This window comes from Globicephala melas, chromosome 6 (genome assembly GCF_963455315.2).
Source record: "Globicephala melas chromosome 6, mGloMel1.2, whole genome shotgun sequence".
Taxonomy (NCBI): domain Eukaryota; kingdom Metazoa; phylum Chordata; class Mammalia; order Artiodactyla; family Delphinidae; genus Globicephala; species Globicephala melas.
In genome coordinates this window covers 7,612,644-7,631,352 of record NC_083319.1, presented here as the reverse complement: position 1 = coordinate 7,631,352, position 18,709 = coordinate 7,612,644, and the positions used below count along the sequence as shown (strand labels likewise).

The following is an 18,709-nucleotide window of genomic DNA, read 5'->3' as shown; positions in this document are numbered from 1 at the left end:
ACAGTGAGAGGCCCGCGCACCGCGATGAAGAGTGGCCCCCGCTTGCCACAACTAGAGAAAGCCCTTGCACAGAAACGAAGACCCAACACAGCCAAAAATAACTAACTAAATAAATAAATAAATTTTAAAAAGTGATTATCTTGTTACTTGAATTTCTATTTCTTTGAAAGAGTTTATGAATTTGCGAGTCTTCAGCTAGCATTCTTTTCTCGTTAAAAAAAAAAAAAAAAAAAGACAAGCCTTTTACCTGATTATAAAATCAATCTCAATGCAGGAAGAACTGTTGCTCTAAGGTCTGGAGTTGGCAGGCAGTGGGAAAGGGGGCCTTCTCATCCCTGCAGAGACTATATCCCCACCAGAGCCTTTCTGGAGGACGATGCAAGAACACGTACCAAATGCTTTAAAAATACACAAACCCACTGCTCCAGCCATTCTCCTTTTTAGACGTGTCTCATGAGGAGCATCAATTACTTGTATTCAGCAAAGCCTTATTTGAAATAGCAAAACATGAAAAGCAACCTAAATGTTCAACCGTGGGGCTGACTCAGTAAGTGCAGCCCATGTATTCGGGGGAGCCCCGTCCTGCTACACCTCGGGGATGGGGCTTGACCACTGCCTCTGAGCCCCAGCACAGAGTCAGCACCAGGGCAGCCTCTCCTTGAATGAGAACACTTCACACTATGCCGACATCAACAATTATGAAGCCGACTTGTTCAAATCAGCTGCCCCGGGGGGAGGAGAGCTGGGATTGGAACTTTCACTTTCTAGTTAGTGCATTTTCTATTACTTGAATTTGTTTTCTAAGCATTAGGTATCTCACTTTTGTAATCAGAAAAGAAACAATGCTTTTAAAATTTTGTTGTAAAATGTTTTGTTGATATGGGAGATGTTCACATTTACAAGACGCTGTTGAAATGAAAATCCAGGTTATACAACAGTACACACAGAATGGTCCCATTTACTAAATAAATATGCACAGACTAAAAGCCAGAACAGTAGATATCCATCGTTAATCTTGGCTCTCTGTGTGCTGGGATTACGGGTTGTTGTTGTTTTTTTCTTTTATACCTGTAATTTTTCTCCAGTAAAAATTTTGATTACTTTTATAATAAAAGCAGTTATTGAAAAAAATACCCACCTCAGCAGAGTGTCACTAGGCAGGCTAAGGAGTTAGCACGAGCAAAGGCCCAGAGTCAGGAGGACAGGGCCCCTGGGGGAGGGTGGCAGTGGGCGATGGACTGGCCGGGTGGGGCCAGGTCCCAGGGCCCTGAATGCCAGGTCCCAGAGTCTGGCAGCGATGCCGCGGGAAAGGGGGGTTGGGGGGGGCGGTACAGAGCCAGGAGAGAAAGGGCGAGAGCAAGCATGGCACCGGGAGGGCTCTGCGAGCCTGCTGGCGAGGCTGGGGCACACAGGGTGAGCAGGAAGTGGGGTGTCTGGGTCAGAGCAGGCAGCGGGTGGGGGCTCACCGTCACCTCCTGGTAGGATTCCATGCCATTCAGCACCACCTGGATGACCTGCCGGCGCAGCTTGATGCTCTGCTCTGAGCGATACTCGGAATTGGTCAGGTAGAAGAGGGCAGCGCTGCCCGTCACTTGAATGTTCTTGTCATACTTGTGGCACTTGAGGGCCGTGATGACCAGCTGTATGAAGACAGAGTACGGGCTGGGGTTGGCCAGGCCTGTCCAAGTTGCGCGGGGACAGGCCTGGGGCTGTGAGAGGGGCTTGGATGGTCCTCTGGGGCAGGGCTCAGCCTGATCCTGCTGCCTGAGGGCAGAAGTAGGGGTTGGGGAGCAGAAACTGGGGCAGGCCACGGTCCTGGGACGAGGCCAGTGCTGGGGCAAGTTAGGCACCGCGAGGCGGGGCTGGGGTTTGGGAGGCGGCACGGCTGGTGTCCTGGGGAAGAGGAGGGGTGTAGAGGAGGGAGTGGTGGGAATGGACCAGAGCCCGAGGGCCCCCAGGGTCGGGACTGACCTTCAGGGCCCGCAGAAGCTGGTTGCAGCGTTCAATGCGTGCGATGTCGAAAAGCAGGTTGATGGCCCGTGAGGTGATCTCCGGCCTGTGCTCCGTGTAGGCCTCGATGGCATTCAGCACCTGTTCCTCATTTTTGTCACCACTCACCTGGAGATGGAGCATGATCAGAACATCCCAGAAGAGGCCAAGCACTGGGATGCCCGATCCCAGTGCCGCCATCTCTAGGCCCAGGGCAGACAGACCCCTCCTTCCCTTCTCCCGGGGCACCCTGGTCCTCCCCTCCCCCTCCCCCTCTCACTTTGTAGGCCGGAATGTGCGTGAGGCGGCACAGGGAGGTCTCGAAGAGCCCAAGGAACTGCAGTGGCCTCTTCAGAGCCCGGAACGGCATGATGCTGCTCTTGGAAGGCTCGATGCTGAGGGAAGAGGGTGTTGGGGTGAGTGGCCTGGGGCCCGGGGCTGCCCTGGGTCAGCACAAACAAGGGCCTCTCCCTGGGGGGTGGTGAGGCGTTTCCTTGGGGCCCTCTGCTAGGCCCTCCAGCCTTGTCTATTTTGTTTTTGATTTTTTTTTGGCTGTGTTGGGTCTTTGTTGCTGAGCACAGGCTTTCTCCAGTTGTGGCGAGCAGGGGTTACTCTTTGTTGCGGTGCACGGGCTTCTCACTGGGGTGGCTTCTCCTGTTGTGGAGCACGGGCTCCAGGCATGTGGGCTTCAGTAGTTGTGGCACGCGGGCTCAGTAGTTGCGGCACGCGGGCTCAGTAATTGCGGCACGCGGGCTCAGTAATTGCGGCACGCAGGCTCAGTAGTTGTGACACCCGGGCTCAGTAGTTGCGGCACACGGGCTCAGTAGTTGTGGCACGCGGGCTCAGTAGTTGTGGCATGCAGGCTCAGTTGTGGTGGCACGCGGACTCTAGAGCGCAGGCCCAGCAGTTGTGGCGCACGGGCTTAGTTGCTCCGCAGCACATGGGGTCTTCACGGACCAGGGTTCGAACCCGTGTCCCCTGCACTGGCAGGAGGATTCTTATCCACTGTGCCACCAGGGAAGCAGAGAAGTCCCTTTTTTTTTTTTTTAAAGGCAGGGGATGGACATAGACCCCACCTCTTGATGGGAGGATGACAAGGTCACACTGTAGAGAACATGTGGGATAGGAGATACCGTTGCAGCCATCTTTGGAGAATCCTATCTGCCATTCTAGTGAGGATGTGTCACCTTTAGGTTCCCCCAACAGTCATGAAGGGACATGCCCATCAACCAAACCCCACTCCATTCCGGTCGGGGAGAGGGTTTACGGCCAGTGACAGCTGGATGGGTTTGAATCAGCTCTCTCCTCCAAACAACAAACCTGGGGACCAGCCTGTCTGCCGTAACACCTAACGAGTGGCGGGTATGCTGGCCTTACCTTAATACCACCACACCAGCTCCGGCCCGTCTGAGCGCCGTAATCTCCCAGTCACTCCCCATGCAGTACCTCCAGCCTTTGCACGTGCTGTCTCCTCTGCTAGAACACCCTTCCTCTGGCAAACTCAGAATGAGCTCTCTGCACAGCCTGGGTGCCATTCCTCCTCCTCCCTCCTTCCTGACCCTCAGGGCAACCCCAGAGCCCTGTGCAGCCCTAATAATGACCCGTCTGTCCCCAGTAGCTCACACAGACTCGGGAGGGTCTGATTTGTTTCTTTCTGTCCAGCATCCAGGACAAGCACTTGACAGAGGGGCACTTGGTCAATGCCTGTTGAATGATACCCTGCTAGCAAACATGGCAGGTGGGTCCCCACCTGGTCTGTCCTGCATCCTCGTCCATCTTAGAGATGCTGCAGTTCTCCAGGATCATGTGGCCAGAGATGTCCAGGGACATCAGGTTCCCCAGCTTCTGCACAAAGAGGCTCAGCACCTTGCGAGTCAGCTTGAACTTGTAGTAGCTGGACAGGCGGTCTCGGGAGATGTCCAGGTGTCTGGAGATTGGAGTTGGGGGCACAGGTCAGGAGCTGGACACAGACTGGGGCTGCCTCGTAGACCCCTCCTGTTTCAGTCCATGGCAGGGGAGGGCCCATCCCTGTTACAACCACTCCAGGGCGTTCTGGGAAAAAACGTGCTGGGACCCAGGTGCCCTTAACAGCCCCGGTCAGACCAAAACAGTGGGTTTAAGGAATAGAACTGTCTCTTCTATCCCCACCTTCTGCCTGGCCGGGGGCTCAGGAATCTTCTGGGACTGACAATCCACACCTCCCCACCCCCACCCCGCGAGCTCTGGGCTCGCAGCTCACCGCAGCTTGTGCAACTGGACAATAACACGGATGTGGTCGTCAGACAGGTCCATGTTGTAGAGCACGAGGGACACCAGGCTGTCTTTCCACTGGGTTAGGAAGGCCGCGTCGCTCGTCTGGATGCCCGAGAGGTCCAAGGCGGCCAGCGAGTTGAGCGGCCGCAGCAGGGACTCCACGGGGACCCCATCGATCATGCGGCCCAGGTTGAGGAAGCGCAGGCGGCTAAAGCCCTCGAAGGTGAAGTCCTTGACCAGCACCTGACAGGTGGGGTTGACGAGGCACTCGTCTTCACAGCCCCCCGGGTTCTCCTCCTCATAGAAGATGTTCGCGCAGCCGAACAGGCTCAGGGACACCAGGGTGTGGCTGAAGCTCCTCAGCGTCTGCAGGCTCTTGGCGGACAGCTTCTCACAGTTGGTCAGGTACAGCTCCACCAGGTCCTGGCGGCGGGCACAGCCCCGTTATCACCTCTGCACCCACACCCCAGCCTAGGCCTGGCCCTGAGCCACACGTGGGGCTTGGGGAGGGGTCTGCACGAGGGGGAGAGCCCTGGAGGCGCCTCAGGATTCCTGGGCTGGAGGTGACCGGTCCTGCCCCAACTCTGCCTGACCGTCTCAGGGTGGCCTCCCCCGGCCATCCCCGGTGCCTGGTGACCAGGTCTCACCTGCTTGCGAATGGCTTCCAGGTCCTGGTCCTGCACCAGGTCCTCGCGGAGGTGGATTCGGGTGAGGCGGGTGCTGCGGGGGTCTGAGAAGAGGCTGAAGAAGCTCTCATGCGGCTCAAAGTTGCAGGCGGCGTTGACCAGCTCCACATACCTGGGAGGGAAGGAAGCCTGGCTCAGGGGAGGGACCCGCATGCTCCCTTCAAGGCCCAGCACAAGCCCTCCCCTTCCTCTGAAGCCTTCCCTGGCCACCCCGGCAGCAACCTCCACCTCCTCCCCTCCTCTTCCTCATAGCACCTGGTTGGATCTGGACTACCCTACAGATGAGACTAAGGGTGGCCCCAGCACCCAGGAGTCCAAAGGTAGACCAGCTGGTGATAAAGGGGCCTCTAGCAATGGCAAATCCCAAGCTCTTCCCCGCCAAACTGTAGACGCTTCTATAACAAACATACATGTCCACACTCCCCATCTTCTTTAAGCCAGCTCTGACTCCTTGATCAGCCCTTCCCAGAACCCTGTCCAACAGGAAGACTGAGCCGAGGGGTTTGGAGTTCCCAGCTGGGTACAGAGCAAGCGCTCAGCAAAACTCTGTTGAGATACCAGCAGATGCTGGTCTGGTGGAAAAGGCTGTGGAGTCATACACCACCCTGGCTTGGCTGTTCACTACCTGGGCAACTTCACACGAGTAACTGCAATTCCCCAGACCTCAGTTCCTCCATCTGTAAAATGGACACAACTCTGCTCTGCAGTGTCCAATATAGTGCCTGACCCACATTAGATGCTCAGAATGTTTTTACAAGTTGGGCTCTCAGGTCACACACAGGTTCCCACTTTTATATGCAACTGTCTGGTCTAACAATTTCCCTCTGGGCATCTGGACCGAACCTCCAGCAGTCAGGCCTGTGTATCATCCTTCTAGGAGCCTCTATTAGTGGGGAGTCCCTTGGAGAAGCCACATAGCGATTTTCTGAATGATCTGATCCCTGCTCAGGGGTCCATTATTCCGGCACTGGTGCATAAATATGTATGTATTCAGGTTCACACACAGACACGTGTTCACAGGCACACGCACACGCGTGTGCGTACACAAATACACACAGAGGACAGCATATAACTCCTTCATTTATATTATAGGAGAGGTTTCTACACCCTCTCATAGGTGTAATGCATACCTGCAGTTTTACACTCAAACCTACCCTGTGCTGCAGAAGCCCACGTGTGTGCAAACACGTTCCTTCACGTGCGCCCCCCTCCACACACATACCAACATGCACAATTACAACTTTACGGTTATGGAGGGGCCAGTGTTCTCTTGCACCCACAGATACCCACGTGTGTGCATATCCCCACGGGGGGCACACACAATGCTCCCAATCTCTCGCACACACTCATGCTGAGGCTCAGGCCCCTGCCCCAGCCCCACGCCTGCTCACTCATTGACGAGCCGGTCACAGATCTCGCTGGGCAGGAAGATGTCTGGATGGAGCCGCAGAGTCTCCTTGTCCAGCAGGCAGCCCAAGGTACCATCCAGGTTGCGCAGGCAGAAGTCGGTGCAGAGGGCCATCAGGGACTCAGGGCTGTCTGACGCCATGCTGGGAGCAGACAGGTAGGCCACTCTGGGACAGGGGCCCCCAGGGGCAATGGTGACTCCCTGACACTCACAGGATCATTAGCTGAGCCACGGCCTGGGGAACGGGAAAGAAGCTAAGTGAGCCATGCATAAGGGCCAGAACTACCAGCTGCCCTATGTCCATTCTCTAGTAGAAAAACTGAGGCCCCTGGATGGTACATACAAGCTAGCAGCTTAGCAGGGTCAGGGCCCGGGACTCCTGATTCCTCCCTTCCCTGCCCTGCTGTGCTACCACCTACATGTGATTTGACCTGCAAAGAACAGGGGGCGTTGTCTGAGCATTTCCATGACCTCCCAATGTCTGTGGGCAGATGTGTGTGCTGGGGACCCAGTGCTTGGGTGGGGATTACAGGGGATTTTTTTTGGCCACACCACACGGCTTGTGGGATATTAGTTCCCTGACCAGGGATTGAACCCGGGCCACGGCAGTGAAAGCACCGAGTCCTAACCACTGGACCGTCAGGGTGGTGTCCGTTGCTGTGTGTGTGTGAGTGTGTGTGTGTGTGTGTGTGTGTGTGTGTGTGTATAACCTGCATATAGCTGTCACTGTTTGAATGCTTAGTATGTGCCAGGGCTTTAAAGACACGTCATCAGTGACTCTCATTGTATATGATTAAGAATGAAGGCTCCTCACGAGAGCAATGAAAATATACTTCCACATAAAAGTTGTACATAGTGGTATTATTCATAATAGTCAAAATGGAAACAATTCAAATGCCCATCAACTGATAAACGGATAGACAAAAACATGGTATAGCCATGTAATGGAACCTTATTTAGCAATAACAGGAATGAAAAGTACTGACACACGCTACAACACTGCACCTTAAAAACGTTATGCTAGGGCTTCCCTGGTGGTGCAGTGGTTGAGAGTCCGCCTGCCGATGCAGGGGACGCGGGGTCGTGCCCCGGTCCGGGAAGATCCCACGTGCCGCGGAGTGGCTGGGCCCGTGAGCCATGGCCACTGAGCCTGCGCGTCCAGAGCCAGTGCTCCGCAACGGGAGAGGCCACAACGGTGAGAGGCCCGCGTACCGCAAAAAAAAGAAAAACGTTATGCTAAGTGAAAGAAACCAGTCACAAAAGGCCACATATTTTATGATTCCATTTGTATGAAATGTTTAGCCAGAACAGGCAAACCTACAGAGACAGAAGTAGATTAGTGGTTGCCTGGGGCTAAGAGGTTGGTGTGGGGGCGGGGATGGGGAGTGACTGCTAATGGCTGTGGATTTCTTTTTGGGGGGAAGAAAATGTTCTAAAATTGACTGTGGTGATGGTTGCACAACTCTGTGAATATCCCCGAAACCCACTGAACTGTCTACTTTAAATACATGAACTGTATGGCATAGGAATTACAGCTCAATAAAACTGTTATTAAAAAAGTAAGGTCTTGGGCTTCCCTGGTGGGGCAGTGGTTAAGAATCTGCCTGCCAATGCAAGGGACATGGGTTCAAGCCCTGGCCTGGGAAGATCCCACATGCTGCGGAGCAACTAAGCCCGTGCGCTACAACTACTGAGCCTGAGCTCTAGAGCCCGCAAGCCACAACTACTGAAGCCTGCACGCCTAGAGCCCGTGCTCCACAGCGAAAAGCCATGACAATGAGAAGCCCGCGCACGGCAACGAAGAGTAGCCCCCACTCACCACAACTAAAGAAAGTTTGTACACAGCAACGAAGACCCAACACAGCCAAAAATAAATAAATAAATAAATTTATTTATTAAAAAAAAAAAGTAAGGTCTTGGGACTTCCCTGGTGGTCCAGTGGTTAAGACTCCGTGCTCCCAATGTTGGGAGCCTGGGTTTGATTCCTGGTCAGGGAACTAGATCCCACATGCTGCAACTAAAGATCCCACATGAGGCAACGAAGACCCTGTGTGCTGCAAATCAGACCCAGGACAGCCAAATAAATTAATTAAAAAAAAAAAAAGTAAGCTCTCATCAGACAGAGAAACACAAATACTGTATGATATCACTTACATGTGGAATCTAAAAAATAGAACAAACTAATGAATATAACAAAAAGGAAACAGACTCACAGAAATAGAGAACAAACTAGTGGTTACCAGTGGGGAGAGGGAAGGGGGAGGGGCAAGACAGGGGGAGGGGAGTAAGGGGTACAAACTATCATGTATGAAATAGTTTATAAGGATATATTGTACAACATAGGGAATACAGCCAATATTTTATAGTAACTATAAATGAAGTGTAACCTTTAAAACTGTGAATCGGTATGTTGTACACCTGTAACATATAATATTGTACATGAACTATACCTCAATAAAAAACAGTGAAGTCTCCTACTGCCTTCATGACCTTGGGATAGGTACAGATTTCTTAAGTAGGACTCATAAGGGAAAAACGATAAACTGACGTGCACCGAAGTGAGGGACGTTCGCTCACATACACACAAAGACTCATTTGACATGGACCACAGACCGATACGTGAACGGTGAAACGATAGGCTTCTAGAAGAAAACATCGGAGTATATCTTTATGATTTTCGAGTAGTCAATAATTTCTTAAATAGGTCACAAAAAAAAGCAGAGAGAAACTGATAAATTGGACTGCCTCAAAACTTAATGTTCTTTTCATCAAAAGGTACCATTAAGAAAGAGAAAAGGCAAGGGACCTCCCTGGTGGCGCAGTGGTTAAGAATCTGCCTGCCAGTCCAAGGGACATGGGTTCGAGCCCTGGTCTGGGAAGATCCCACATGCCATGGAGCAACTAAGCCTGTGAGTCACAGCTACTGAGCCTGTGTTCCAGAGCCCGCGAGCCACAACTACTGAGCCCACGTGCCACAACTACTGAAGCCCATGCACCTAGAGCCCATGCTCCACAACAAGAGAAGCCGCTGCAATGAGAAGCCCGCACACCACAATGAAGAGTAGCCCCCGCTTGCCGCAACTGGGCAACGAAGACCCAACGCAACCAAAAATAAATAAATAAATAAATTTATAAAAATAGGAAAAAAAAAAGAAAGAGAAAAGGCAAGCCACAAACTAGAAGACGTTTCCAATAATATATCCAACAAAAGGCTTGTATTCAGAATATATAAACAACTTCTACAGATCAGGACATAGCATCCAGTTAAAAAATAGGCAAAGGACTTGAACAGGCGTTTCATAAAGGATAAAGAAATGCGCAATAAACGTAAAGGAAAGGAGAACCATAATGAGATACCATTTTGCACCCACCAGAAAGGTTCCATTGGAAACAACAGTAATACAGGCAACACCCAGCTTGTGTTATAGTGAAGCTATGGAACGAGGGGAAGTTACCCACACTGCTGGTGGGAGTGTGAATTGGTGTGAACTGGCAGTGTAACGAATACTGTGTGACACTATCTACTAAAGCTGAACAAACACATATGTTCAGTGTTCAGCAGCTCCACTACCAGATATACACCCATCAGCAATGCATATAAATGTTCACAAAAAGACACAGACAAAATGTCCACAGCAGCACGATTCCTGATAGAACAGAACCTAAATGTCCACTGACATGAGAATGAACATTAGGGTCCACTCACCAGGGAAACACTACACAGCAATGAGAATGCACCACCTCACAACAGCTTGGATGGACCTCACCATGTTTAGTGAAAGGAGCCAGACGCAAAAGAGTGTATACTCATATACTGAATGAACCCATTTATGTTTTACTCCCTTAAGTTAAAAAACAGGAAAATCTGGGACTTCCCAGTGGTCCAGTGGTTAGGACTGCATGCTTCCACTGCAGGGGGTATGGGTTCGATCCCTGGTTAAGGAACTAAGGTCCTGTATGCCGGTGGCAGGGCAAAACAAACAAACAAAATAAAAAAAAACAGGAAAATCTAATCTGTGGTGGCAGAAGTCAGGACTGTGGTTACTTTGGGGGTTTGGTTCGGAGCTAAGAAGCTTCTAGTCCCTTATCTGAGTGCTGGGCATACAGGCATGTGCACTTTGTGAATATTCAGGGAGCTGTATATTATGACGTGTGCACTTTTAAAAATGTATACTGCGATTCAACAAAAAGTTAAGAAAATGGCCTGGACACCTAAGAGGTCCACGTTTAAAAGGAATTCGGGGTTCAGCGAAGTAACGATCTAACTGACTATGCATCCTCAGCTACAATAAGTGGCTAGGAGAGAATGAAAACTGAACCTTCACATTCAAGTTGAGTGAACAAGATAGAAAACAATCCACCATTTATAGACCTGAGGACAGTCAGGAATTAGTCCCAAACCTTTTTCCTATGAGAGTTTACATCAGAAAGGGGAAAAAATAGGCAAAATGAATCTATGGTGTTAGACGTAAGGGTGGTGATTACCTTTGCAGGGAGGCAGTAATTAGAAAGTGACAGGGGGGCCTCTGGGAGGGCTGGGACAGGTGTTTACACCTGTGGAAATTCATCAAACTGTCTGCTCATGCTTTGTGGTCCTTTCCTTATCTATATTATCCTTCAGTAGCTATTGCTTTTTTTCCCTTTAAGTGAAGGCTCTAGGTTAGACAGATCTATGTTTCAATCCAGTTCCACAATTCACGGGTCTATTACTTAACCTCTCTGGACCTCAGTTTCCTCGCCTGGAAAGTGGGGACAATAATCCCCACTTCACAGGGCTGTTGGGAAAATGCCTCATCTCAAGCTTGAGATGACTCAGTGCACAACAAATGGTGGTTATGAGCCCACCTTACAGATGAGGAAACTCAAGCTCAGAGAGAGGGTCTACTCTGTCCAAACTGGCATGTGCACCTCATCTCGTGGAGGGTTATGCAGGAGCTCAGTTTGCCCCTGGCTTCTTGGAGCCTCCTAATCCACATGTGAGCCTTCCAGGATGCTCAGGAAACCGAGTGGGCACCACAGAACGGTGTGCCCTTTGCAGTGGCCAGCTCTCAATTCCGGCAGCACCACTCACTGGTGACCGTGCTCTAAGAGCTCTGGAGCCAGGCCGACCCAGCTCCAAGTCTCAGCCCTGCTGCATAAGAGCCGGTGAACTTGGGCAAGTGCCTTCACCTCTGTGCCTCAGTTTCTTCTCTAAAATAGAGAACACTGTGTGCAGATGGACACGGAACAATACAGAAAGGGCTTAGCGTGGTGCCTGGCACATAGTAACTGCTCACTAAGAGGCAGCTTTCATCATCAACATCCCTTTCTCCTGCCTCACCTGCCCTGGGCCCTAGAGCAAGGTCTGTTCCTGCCCAGCTCCAGGCCCTTGCTTCTCAGGCCTGGGTCTCCTGCCGCGAGGCCCACTGTGCCAGCTGCCCCAGTGGTGCCATGACACCCTCGAGGAAAAGCACAAGAAACAGGCTGCCTGGACCCTGGGCATGGCCTTCCTTTGCCTGCACTCACTTTCAGATCTTGACCCAGAAGGAGCACCGCTGGCAGGGAGACATGCCCTGCTGGAAATTGCCAAGTCCAATCTCTTCAAGCAGTCACTCAGGGCTTCCAGAAGTGGGACCAGCTCTGCGGCCTACTCACCACCCCCCGACCCCCTACTCCCGCTGAACTGGCCTCCTTCGTTGTACTGGCAATAGGCCAGAGGCACAAGGTCACCTTCGGACCTTTGGTCATCCACTTTCTGTTCTAAATACTGCTCCTAAACCCCCAAACACATTCATGTCCCTCTTCCAGGAAGCATCTCCCAACCACTCCAGCCCACAATACCTTTGAATTCTCCTCTTGACTCAGCTCATGTCTATGCACCCTCAGGCCTTAGTGTCACTTCCTCCAGGAAGCCTTCCCTGACCCGCCAGGGTGCTCTTGCTGTGTGCCCCCATAGGCCCTACCATAACAACTAACATTTAGGACTGATGCTGTTTTAATTATCCAGTTTCCCTGCCAGACAGCCAGCTGCACAAGGGCAGGAACCGGGCTCTCTCCTCTGACATCATCCCTGTACTTAGCCCAGGGTTAGTGTCTATTGAGCACTGTAGGTCCACGGGTGAGCGAAACCAGACAAGGTCTTTGTCCTCGTGGAGCACACTGGCTCTGGAGCGAGACAGATCTCCACCTAAGAAGCACACAAACCCATGCCACGGAACTGGGCCCAGTGCTCTGAAGGAGAGGGTGGGACCTGGGACCCTGGGTGCCCGTGCCAGGGGACCTGCCCTGGACTAGGGAGTCAGGGCAGGCGTCCTTGGAAGTGACATCTCAGCAGCGACCCAAAAGATGAGTCATAGTTCACTCCGGTGGTGGGGAGAGAAGGGAAAGGCGTTCCAGGAAGAAGGATAAGATGCTCACAGGCTGAAAGGGCAGAGGGTGTGGGACACTGGCACTATGGGCCCAATACCACGACTATTGGCTGAACGAGGGGCTGCACACCCCATGTGGGTCTGACACGTTGTAGGGTTGCAGCACATGCAGGGAACCTGGGAGGCAAGGCACGCTCTCAGATTCCCCCTGCCCACCATGCCCAGGACAGTGCTGGGCACCCAGTGGCCACAGTGGAACCCTTACCACTCTGGATGAGAGAGCCGCCAGGGGCTTTGCCCTTTCTGCAGGATGAGCTCAGTCACCCAGGTAGCCACTCTGCCCTAACCCTGCTCCCCAGGTGGAAGAAACACCACCTTGTCAGCCGCCAAGATCACCAAAAGCCTCCAAAAGATAACCCGGGCAGATGGCACAGATCTGCTAACCACCTTTTCGCAGTGCTGACCCCGCTGCAGGGGGCTGGCGTGAGCCGGAGGAGGAAGGAGCCATCTGTCTTGGCACCAAGGCTGGAGGCCCGGGGGCCGGAGCACCCTGCCACTTGGGCCCCTTCCAGCTACAGCCTGGCACCGGCCAGAGGTGGCCATCTCTACCCACCCCATGCCCAGCCCCTAGGGTTTCTCATTCTTGTGGCAGGCACCAGCCATCTGGGATTCTGGCAACGGGAGATGGAGGGATCTCTGATTATGACAGAAGAGCACACAGTAAGAAGGACCCTGTGTCTTTCTCCATCCCGTCTCTTGCCTGGATCCACCATGAGCTATGACATCCTGGGGGGTGGGGAGCAGTGGAGAGCAAATAGCGGCCACCTCCAAGCTGGTTGCTTCCAGTCTGAGCTCCTTAAGGGGTTTATTTCATACAGTCTCTAACTTAACCAATGGACGACATTGCCTAGGATCCTGTGCTTGCGGCTAATTCACCATTTATATAACAATCTGTCTAACGACCCCTCCCCCAGCCCACAAGCTCCAGGAGGACAAGAACACTTTCCGCTTCCACACTCCTGGATCCTCAGGGCCCGGCCTGTGCCTGGCATGTAACAGAATAAAGGTTTGTTCTTGCCTGAGTTATGACACTAAAATACCGTGAGATAGAGATTGTTACCCGGTTTTCTGACGAAGACACTGAGGCTTGTCTAAAATCACACAACTAGGGACTTCCCTGGTGGTGCAGTTGTTAAGAATCCGCCTGCCAATGCAGGAGACATGGGTTCGAGCCCTGGTCTGGGAAGATCCCACGTGCCGCGGAGCAACTAAGCCCGTGTGCCACAACTGCTGAGCCTGTGCTCTAGAGCTCACGAGCCACAACTACTGAGCCCGCGTGCCACAACTACTGAAGCCCGCATGCCTAGAGCCCGTGCTCCGCAATGAAAGAAGCCACCGCAATGAGAAGCCTACACACCGCAACGAAAAGTAGCCCTTACTCGCCGCAACTAGAGAAAGCCCACGCTCAGCAGTGAAGACCCAACAGAGCCAAAAATAAATAAATAAATAAAATCACACAAGTAACAAGAGTGGGACACAATCCAAACCTAAAGCAAAGCCATGCTTCTCACCAAACCATCCAGTCTTCTGTCCATCCAGTGTAGGGGGAAGAGAATGTGAGGTCCAGAGGAGGGAGCACGGGACCCCACCAGTGTCCTGACCCCCAGCCTCTCTGTTGGCTGAGGGAGCCAGAAGCTCTGAGCCTTGGAGCGGCACCCACCCTGTGAAATATTAACCCAGGAGCTGGGGGCAAAACCCAAACAAATATCCTATTTACAGAGGCTGGAAGCTTTCCAGGAGGGAGTGGATCACAGGCCAGATACTGGGGGTGGGAGGCTGATGTGAAGGGAGCCAAGGCAAGTGCCAGGGGCCCCCTGGGGGCAGGGGTGCAGTTGAGGATCTGAGGGCATCCCGGGGGGTCACCGACCTGCATAGACTAATCTGCAGGGTGGGTTACATTAGGAAGATATGAGTGGGGAATGCGCATCACCCCTCACTGGTGCCACCTGGAGGCAGAGGGCCTTGGGGATACCTGGGTTCCAGGCTGGCAGTCAAACAGTGATCACAGCCATACTGAGCACCGTATTCCAAGGACTCTGCTAAGTACTCCACATGCATCAACTCACTTAATTCTCCCAACAACTACACGAGGCAGGAATTATAATCGACAACTTACAGATGAGGCAGCTGAGACTCAGTGGTGACGTGACCGGCCACAGACTATGTACGTGTACAAGGGTCTATATGTACCTATCAGTATGTATACATGTATTCATTAGTTTGAGACCCAGAATTCTGAGCTTTCCATGCATGTTTTCATTGAAGCCACAAATAACCTATAAGGACATACTATTCTGTTTTCCAGATGAAGAAACTATGGTTCAAATATGTGCATTAATGTGCCCAAGTCCCCCAGTAAGTGCCTGGCTCTCTCCACCATTATGCTATGGGCAGGAACTGTTTCTCCAAGCCTCAGGTCTCCCTTCTGCGGCATGAGCCTTTGCCTGCTTACAACCTGGAGGGTCCTGGGCCCTGAGCACAGATGATCGGGCATCACCGGTAACTATTCTACAGGCATATATCATTTTTTGACCACAGGACTAGAAGCTTCCTGAGGACGAGACCTAGTGTGACTCATGGGGTCTCCATGACACAGTGAGTGCATGACTGGTTGGTTGCGGGTGAAGGAGCCTCAGCTCCATGAGGTCCCCAGGCAATATTTACCAGCCTCAATATTCATCAGGGTCCTTATCTGTCAATGGGTTGCAAACCTACCACATGGGGCTGCTGAGCAGATGCCATGAAATAATGGCAAGAAGGTGGTAACCAATAATTATGGAGTGATTTCCTAAGAATAATGCTTGGAGAGATCCTTCTGCTCATTTCTGAAGCTGGAAAATCAGCTTCAGGGATTGAACCAGATATAGGATGTTTGTCTCAAAGTAAATGATCCAACAGGGGTCTCTGAACTCGCATTTCGGGGGTCAAGAACAGCTGAGGTACTGAAGCCTTCTGCCCCAAAATAAGTCGCAGAATCCTGGTGGTGCTAATGACAACAAGAACTGTTTTTAACCTTTGTAGAGAGCTTTAGAATGCACCGAGTTCTTTCGTCCTCCCAGTAGCCTTCAGTTAGTGTAGAGATAGGAAAACTGAGGCACAGACAGGGGATAGGACTTGCCCAAGTTCACACAGTGAACCATAGCAGAGCCGGGCTTGAACCCAGCTCCCCAGATGACTAGTCCGCACTTTTACCCACAACAACCGGCTTCAGCACCCTGGCTCTCAGCGTTGGTGTGCTTGACTTTTCGTTTTCAAATCCACTGGCCCAGCTGCCCTGCTCAGCTTATGACCCAGGCCTGATGACATAGTCCAGGCTTAGGGGTTGAGGAGAGAGAGCAACCATTGTTCCACTCCCTATAAGGCATGTTGCAGTCTCAGCCTCTGCTGGGCACATCTAGGATCAACAGTCTCCAGCAAATCCGCCACACACAACCCAACCACACAAACAGAGTCAACATATACTGCCCTTCCCAACCCATCTCCATGTCATATTTATTTCAACACCACCATTTAGCCTATATTATATGGCAGAATAGGGATTTCCTTGCTCTTTAAAAAAAAAAAAAGCCCCCATAACCTTCCACTGGTGTGAAAAAAGACAGGACCAAGCCACCATGACAGTGATGTGCAACCACTGTTCCCACTGAGGGGTGACAGCAAGTTTCCACTTTGTCTCCCCCGCTGTTCTCCAAAATTCTACTAGTTCAGGGAGGCAGCCAACAGCTGGTGACATCATCAGCTGGTGCTAAAAAGAAAGGCTTTGAGGTAGACACATGCAAATATTTCCTCACCATTGTCATTGCCATCGGCATACCTGCAATGTCCTGAGGATTTAATATGGGCTAAATGATGCACTAAGCGCTTCAGTGCATGACCTCTCATTTAGCCCAACAACCCTATTTTACAGATGCGGACGTTGAGGTGGGAAAAGGTGAGTTGAAAGTGAAACTGACTGCTGGCTACTATAGCTCTGTGGGTGGTACTTGACTTGGCTGCTTGACTCGCCCAAGTTCTCACAACCAAAAAGTAAGTGGCATGACCAGATTTAACTACAGTGTTCTGTGACTGTCCTTTTAAAATTTATTCCATCAGTGGCCATTATAAAGGTGGAGAAAGGGTACTTACCATGCCAGGCCACAGCACAATGTCCATTTGTCATCTAGAACATATTTTCTCTGAACACCAGACACTTCAAATTAATACAGTTCTGAAAGGGTGCCCCATTAGACACCCTGTGACCCTGCATCACATGAACAGCCCCTGATATCCTCCCCACCAATATCTGGCCCCTACTCTTCTCTGATTTCCTTGTCAACCACTCTTCCTCTCCTTCACTCTGCTCCAGCCCTGTTGTCCTCCTGCTGGTTTTTAAAATCATCAGATATACTACCTCAGGACCTTTGCGCTTGCTGCATGGCTTGCTCCCTCCCTCCCTTCAGGTCTTTGCTCAGATATCACCTTATTAGAGCCCTTCTCTGACCACCCTCTATAAAAAGGGCAACTCCACTCTCTGGCCCTTATCGTGGCCCTTCCTGCACTATTTTTCTCCACCCTACATATATTTTTCTTCTCCTTACATATATTTCTGATTTGCTGAATGAACTAGTGAACTGAAACAGAGAGACCCCCTCACCACTGGCAACCACCTCCTGCCCTAAGTACACTCTCCTGTGACCCTTTTCAAAGCTGTCCTCAATGCTCATTCTAACCAGTTTGAACCCTGTAGAGAAACATTCTGTAGAACAGATCATATGGGGTGATTTTTCCATGGAGGCATCAGGCATTCCCCCTCTGATTTAAAAATCAAATGTGCTGACAGGCACAAAGACTGGAAGTCTTGGACTCCTTGGGCCAAAAAGCAGCCAAGTCAAGTTCCACCCACAGAGCTATAGCAGCCAGCAGTCAGTTTCACTTTCAACCCACCTATCAGGCTCCCTTGGCCCTTAGGTTTGCTACCACCCCATCCCTTTGCCACCCTGTTGGATTTCCCCGCGCCTTGTCATCCCTGAGCTTTCAAGCACTGCTTTGGGGAAACTTAAGCTCATCCAACAGGTAGGAGGGGCAGAGGCTGCCTCTTTCAGCCCTGCATCTATCCCCCATTTTGTAGGGGCATGAGACAGGGCGTCATTTTCTTTCTGGAGGAAGGGTGCTCACTTTTAAAGGCATGTTTCTCAGACCTGGCAGCAGAGGTAGAGAAGGGAGTCCTCCCACCACTGGCCGAGATGGACCTTTGCAAATGGTTGCAGCGGCGATGGTGAGGCACCGGAGGCAAGAAGGGAAGGGGGGAGGACGCAGAGATATCCCTTGGCCCCGGGAGCGGACGGGATGCTTCCTCGGCGAGGAGGAGCGGAGGATGCGGCCCGGGAGATGCTGGGGAGGCATGGGATCTAGTCGGGCTAGGGCCGGGGTCTGCGGAAGACGAGGGTCGGAGGGGTGGAGCTTGGGATCCCAGGGACAGGAGCCGGGGGCGAGATGGGGGTCGCGCCGGGGGGACTCCGTGGCCATTACCTTGCCCTTAGGGCGGCGGGCGGGGCTGAGGGACGCCGGGTGCTGGCTCTGGGGCCCGGCCCCTCCCCCGATCCGGCTCCTACGGCTCGCAGCCTGCAGCTGCCGCCGCCTCCGCTGTCAACAAACCCGGGGCGCGTCACTTCCGGGGCCGCCCCTTAGCAACAGCTAACGGGTTCCCCCGACGGGTCCCGCGGCGAACGAGGGCGGCGGCGGCCGAAGGTTCCGGAGCCCCGCGGCGGCTCTTCTCCCAGACACCGGTTGGGTCTGCGGGTGGAGGAGGGAGCGGTTGGTCCCCACCCCAGTCCTCAGCGCGCTTCTCACGGGCTCTTGCTGGGCTGGGGGAGCTGGGGAGGACCCGCTCGGTGACACCGGCTTCCGGGCCCGCTCTGCCTTGCGGTTTCCCGGAGTCCAGGGAATGATTAAGGGCGGACTGACTCCACCTTCCTCGTCAGCACGGA

At 52.4% G+C, this 18,709-nt stretch overlaps 1 protein-coding gene across 4 annotated transcripts in view; it reads right to left on the bottom strand.

The window, feature by feature from the left end:
* Nucleotides 1-18,406, bottom strand: part of ZER1 (zyg-11 related cell cycle regulator) — a 30,421-nt gene extending 12,015 nt beyond the window's left edge. For 3 of the 4 annotated variants that reach the window (XM_030858445.2, XM_060300341.1, XM_060300342.1), the window contains exons 1-8: nucleotides 18,252-18,406; nucleotides 6,320-6,571; nucleotides 4,890-5,040; nucleotides 4,229-4,665; nucleotides 3,740-3,916; nucleotides 2,270-2,384; nucleotides 1,972-2,118; nucleotides 1,467-1,640 (exon numbers count right to left, since the gene is read on the bottom strand). In XM_030858445.2, the coding sequence (XP_030714305.1) occupies nucleotides 1,467-1,640; nucleotides 1,972-2,118; nucleotides 2,270-2,384; nucleotides 3,740-3,916; nucleotides 4,229-4,665; nucleotides 4,890-5,040; nucleotides 6,320-6,477 (1,359 nt within the window). In that variant the 5' untranslated portion in view covers nucleotides 6,478-6,571; nucleotides 18,252-18,406. The remainder of the gene's footprint in view (nucleotides 1-1,466; nucleotides 1,641-1,971; nucleotides 2,119-2,269; nucleotides 2,385-3,739; nucleotides 3,917-4,228; nucleotides 4,666-4,889; nucleotides 5,041-6,319; nucleotides 6,572-18,251) is intronic. The other variant, XM_030858446.2, reaches the window with a different exon arrangement.
* Between the last annotated feature and the right edge of the window lie 303 nt (nucleotides 18,407-18,709).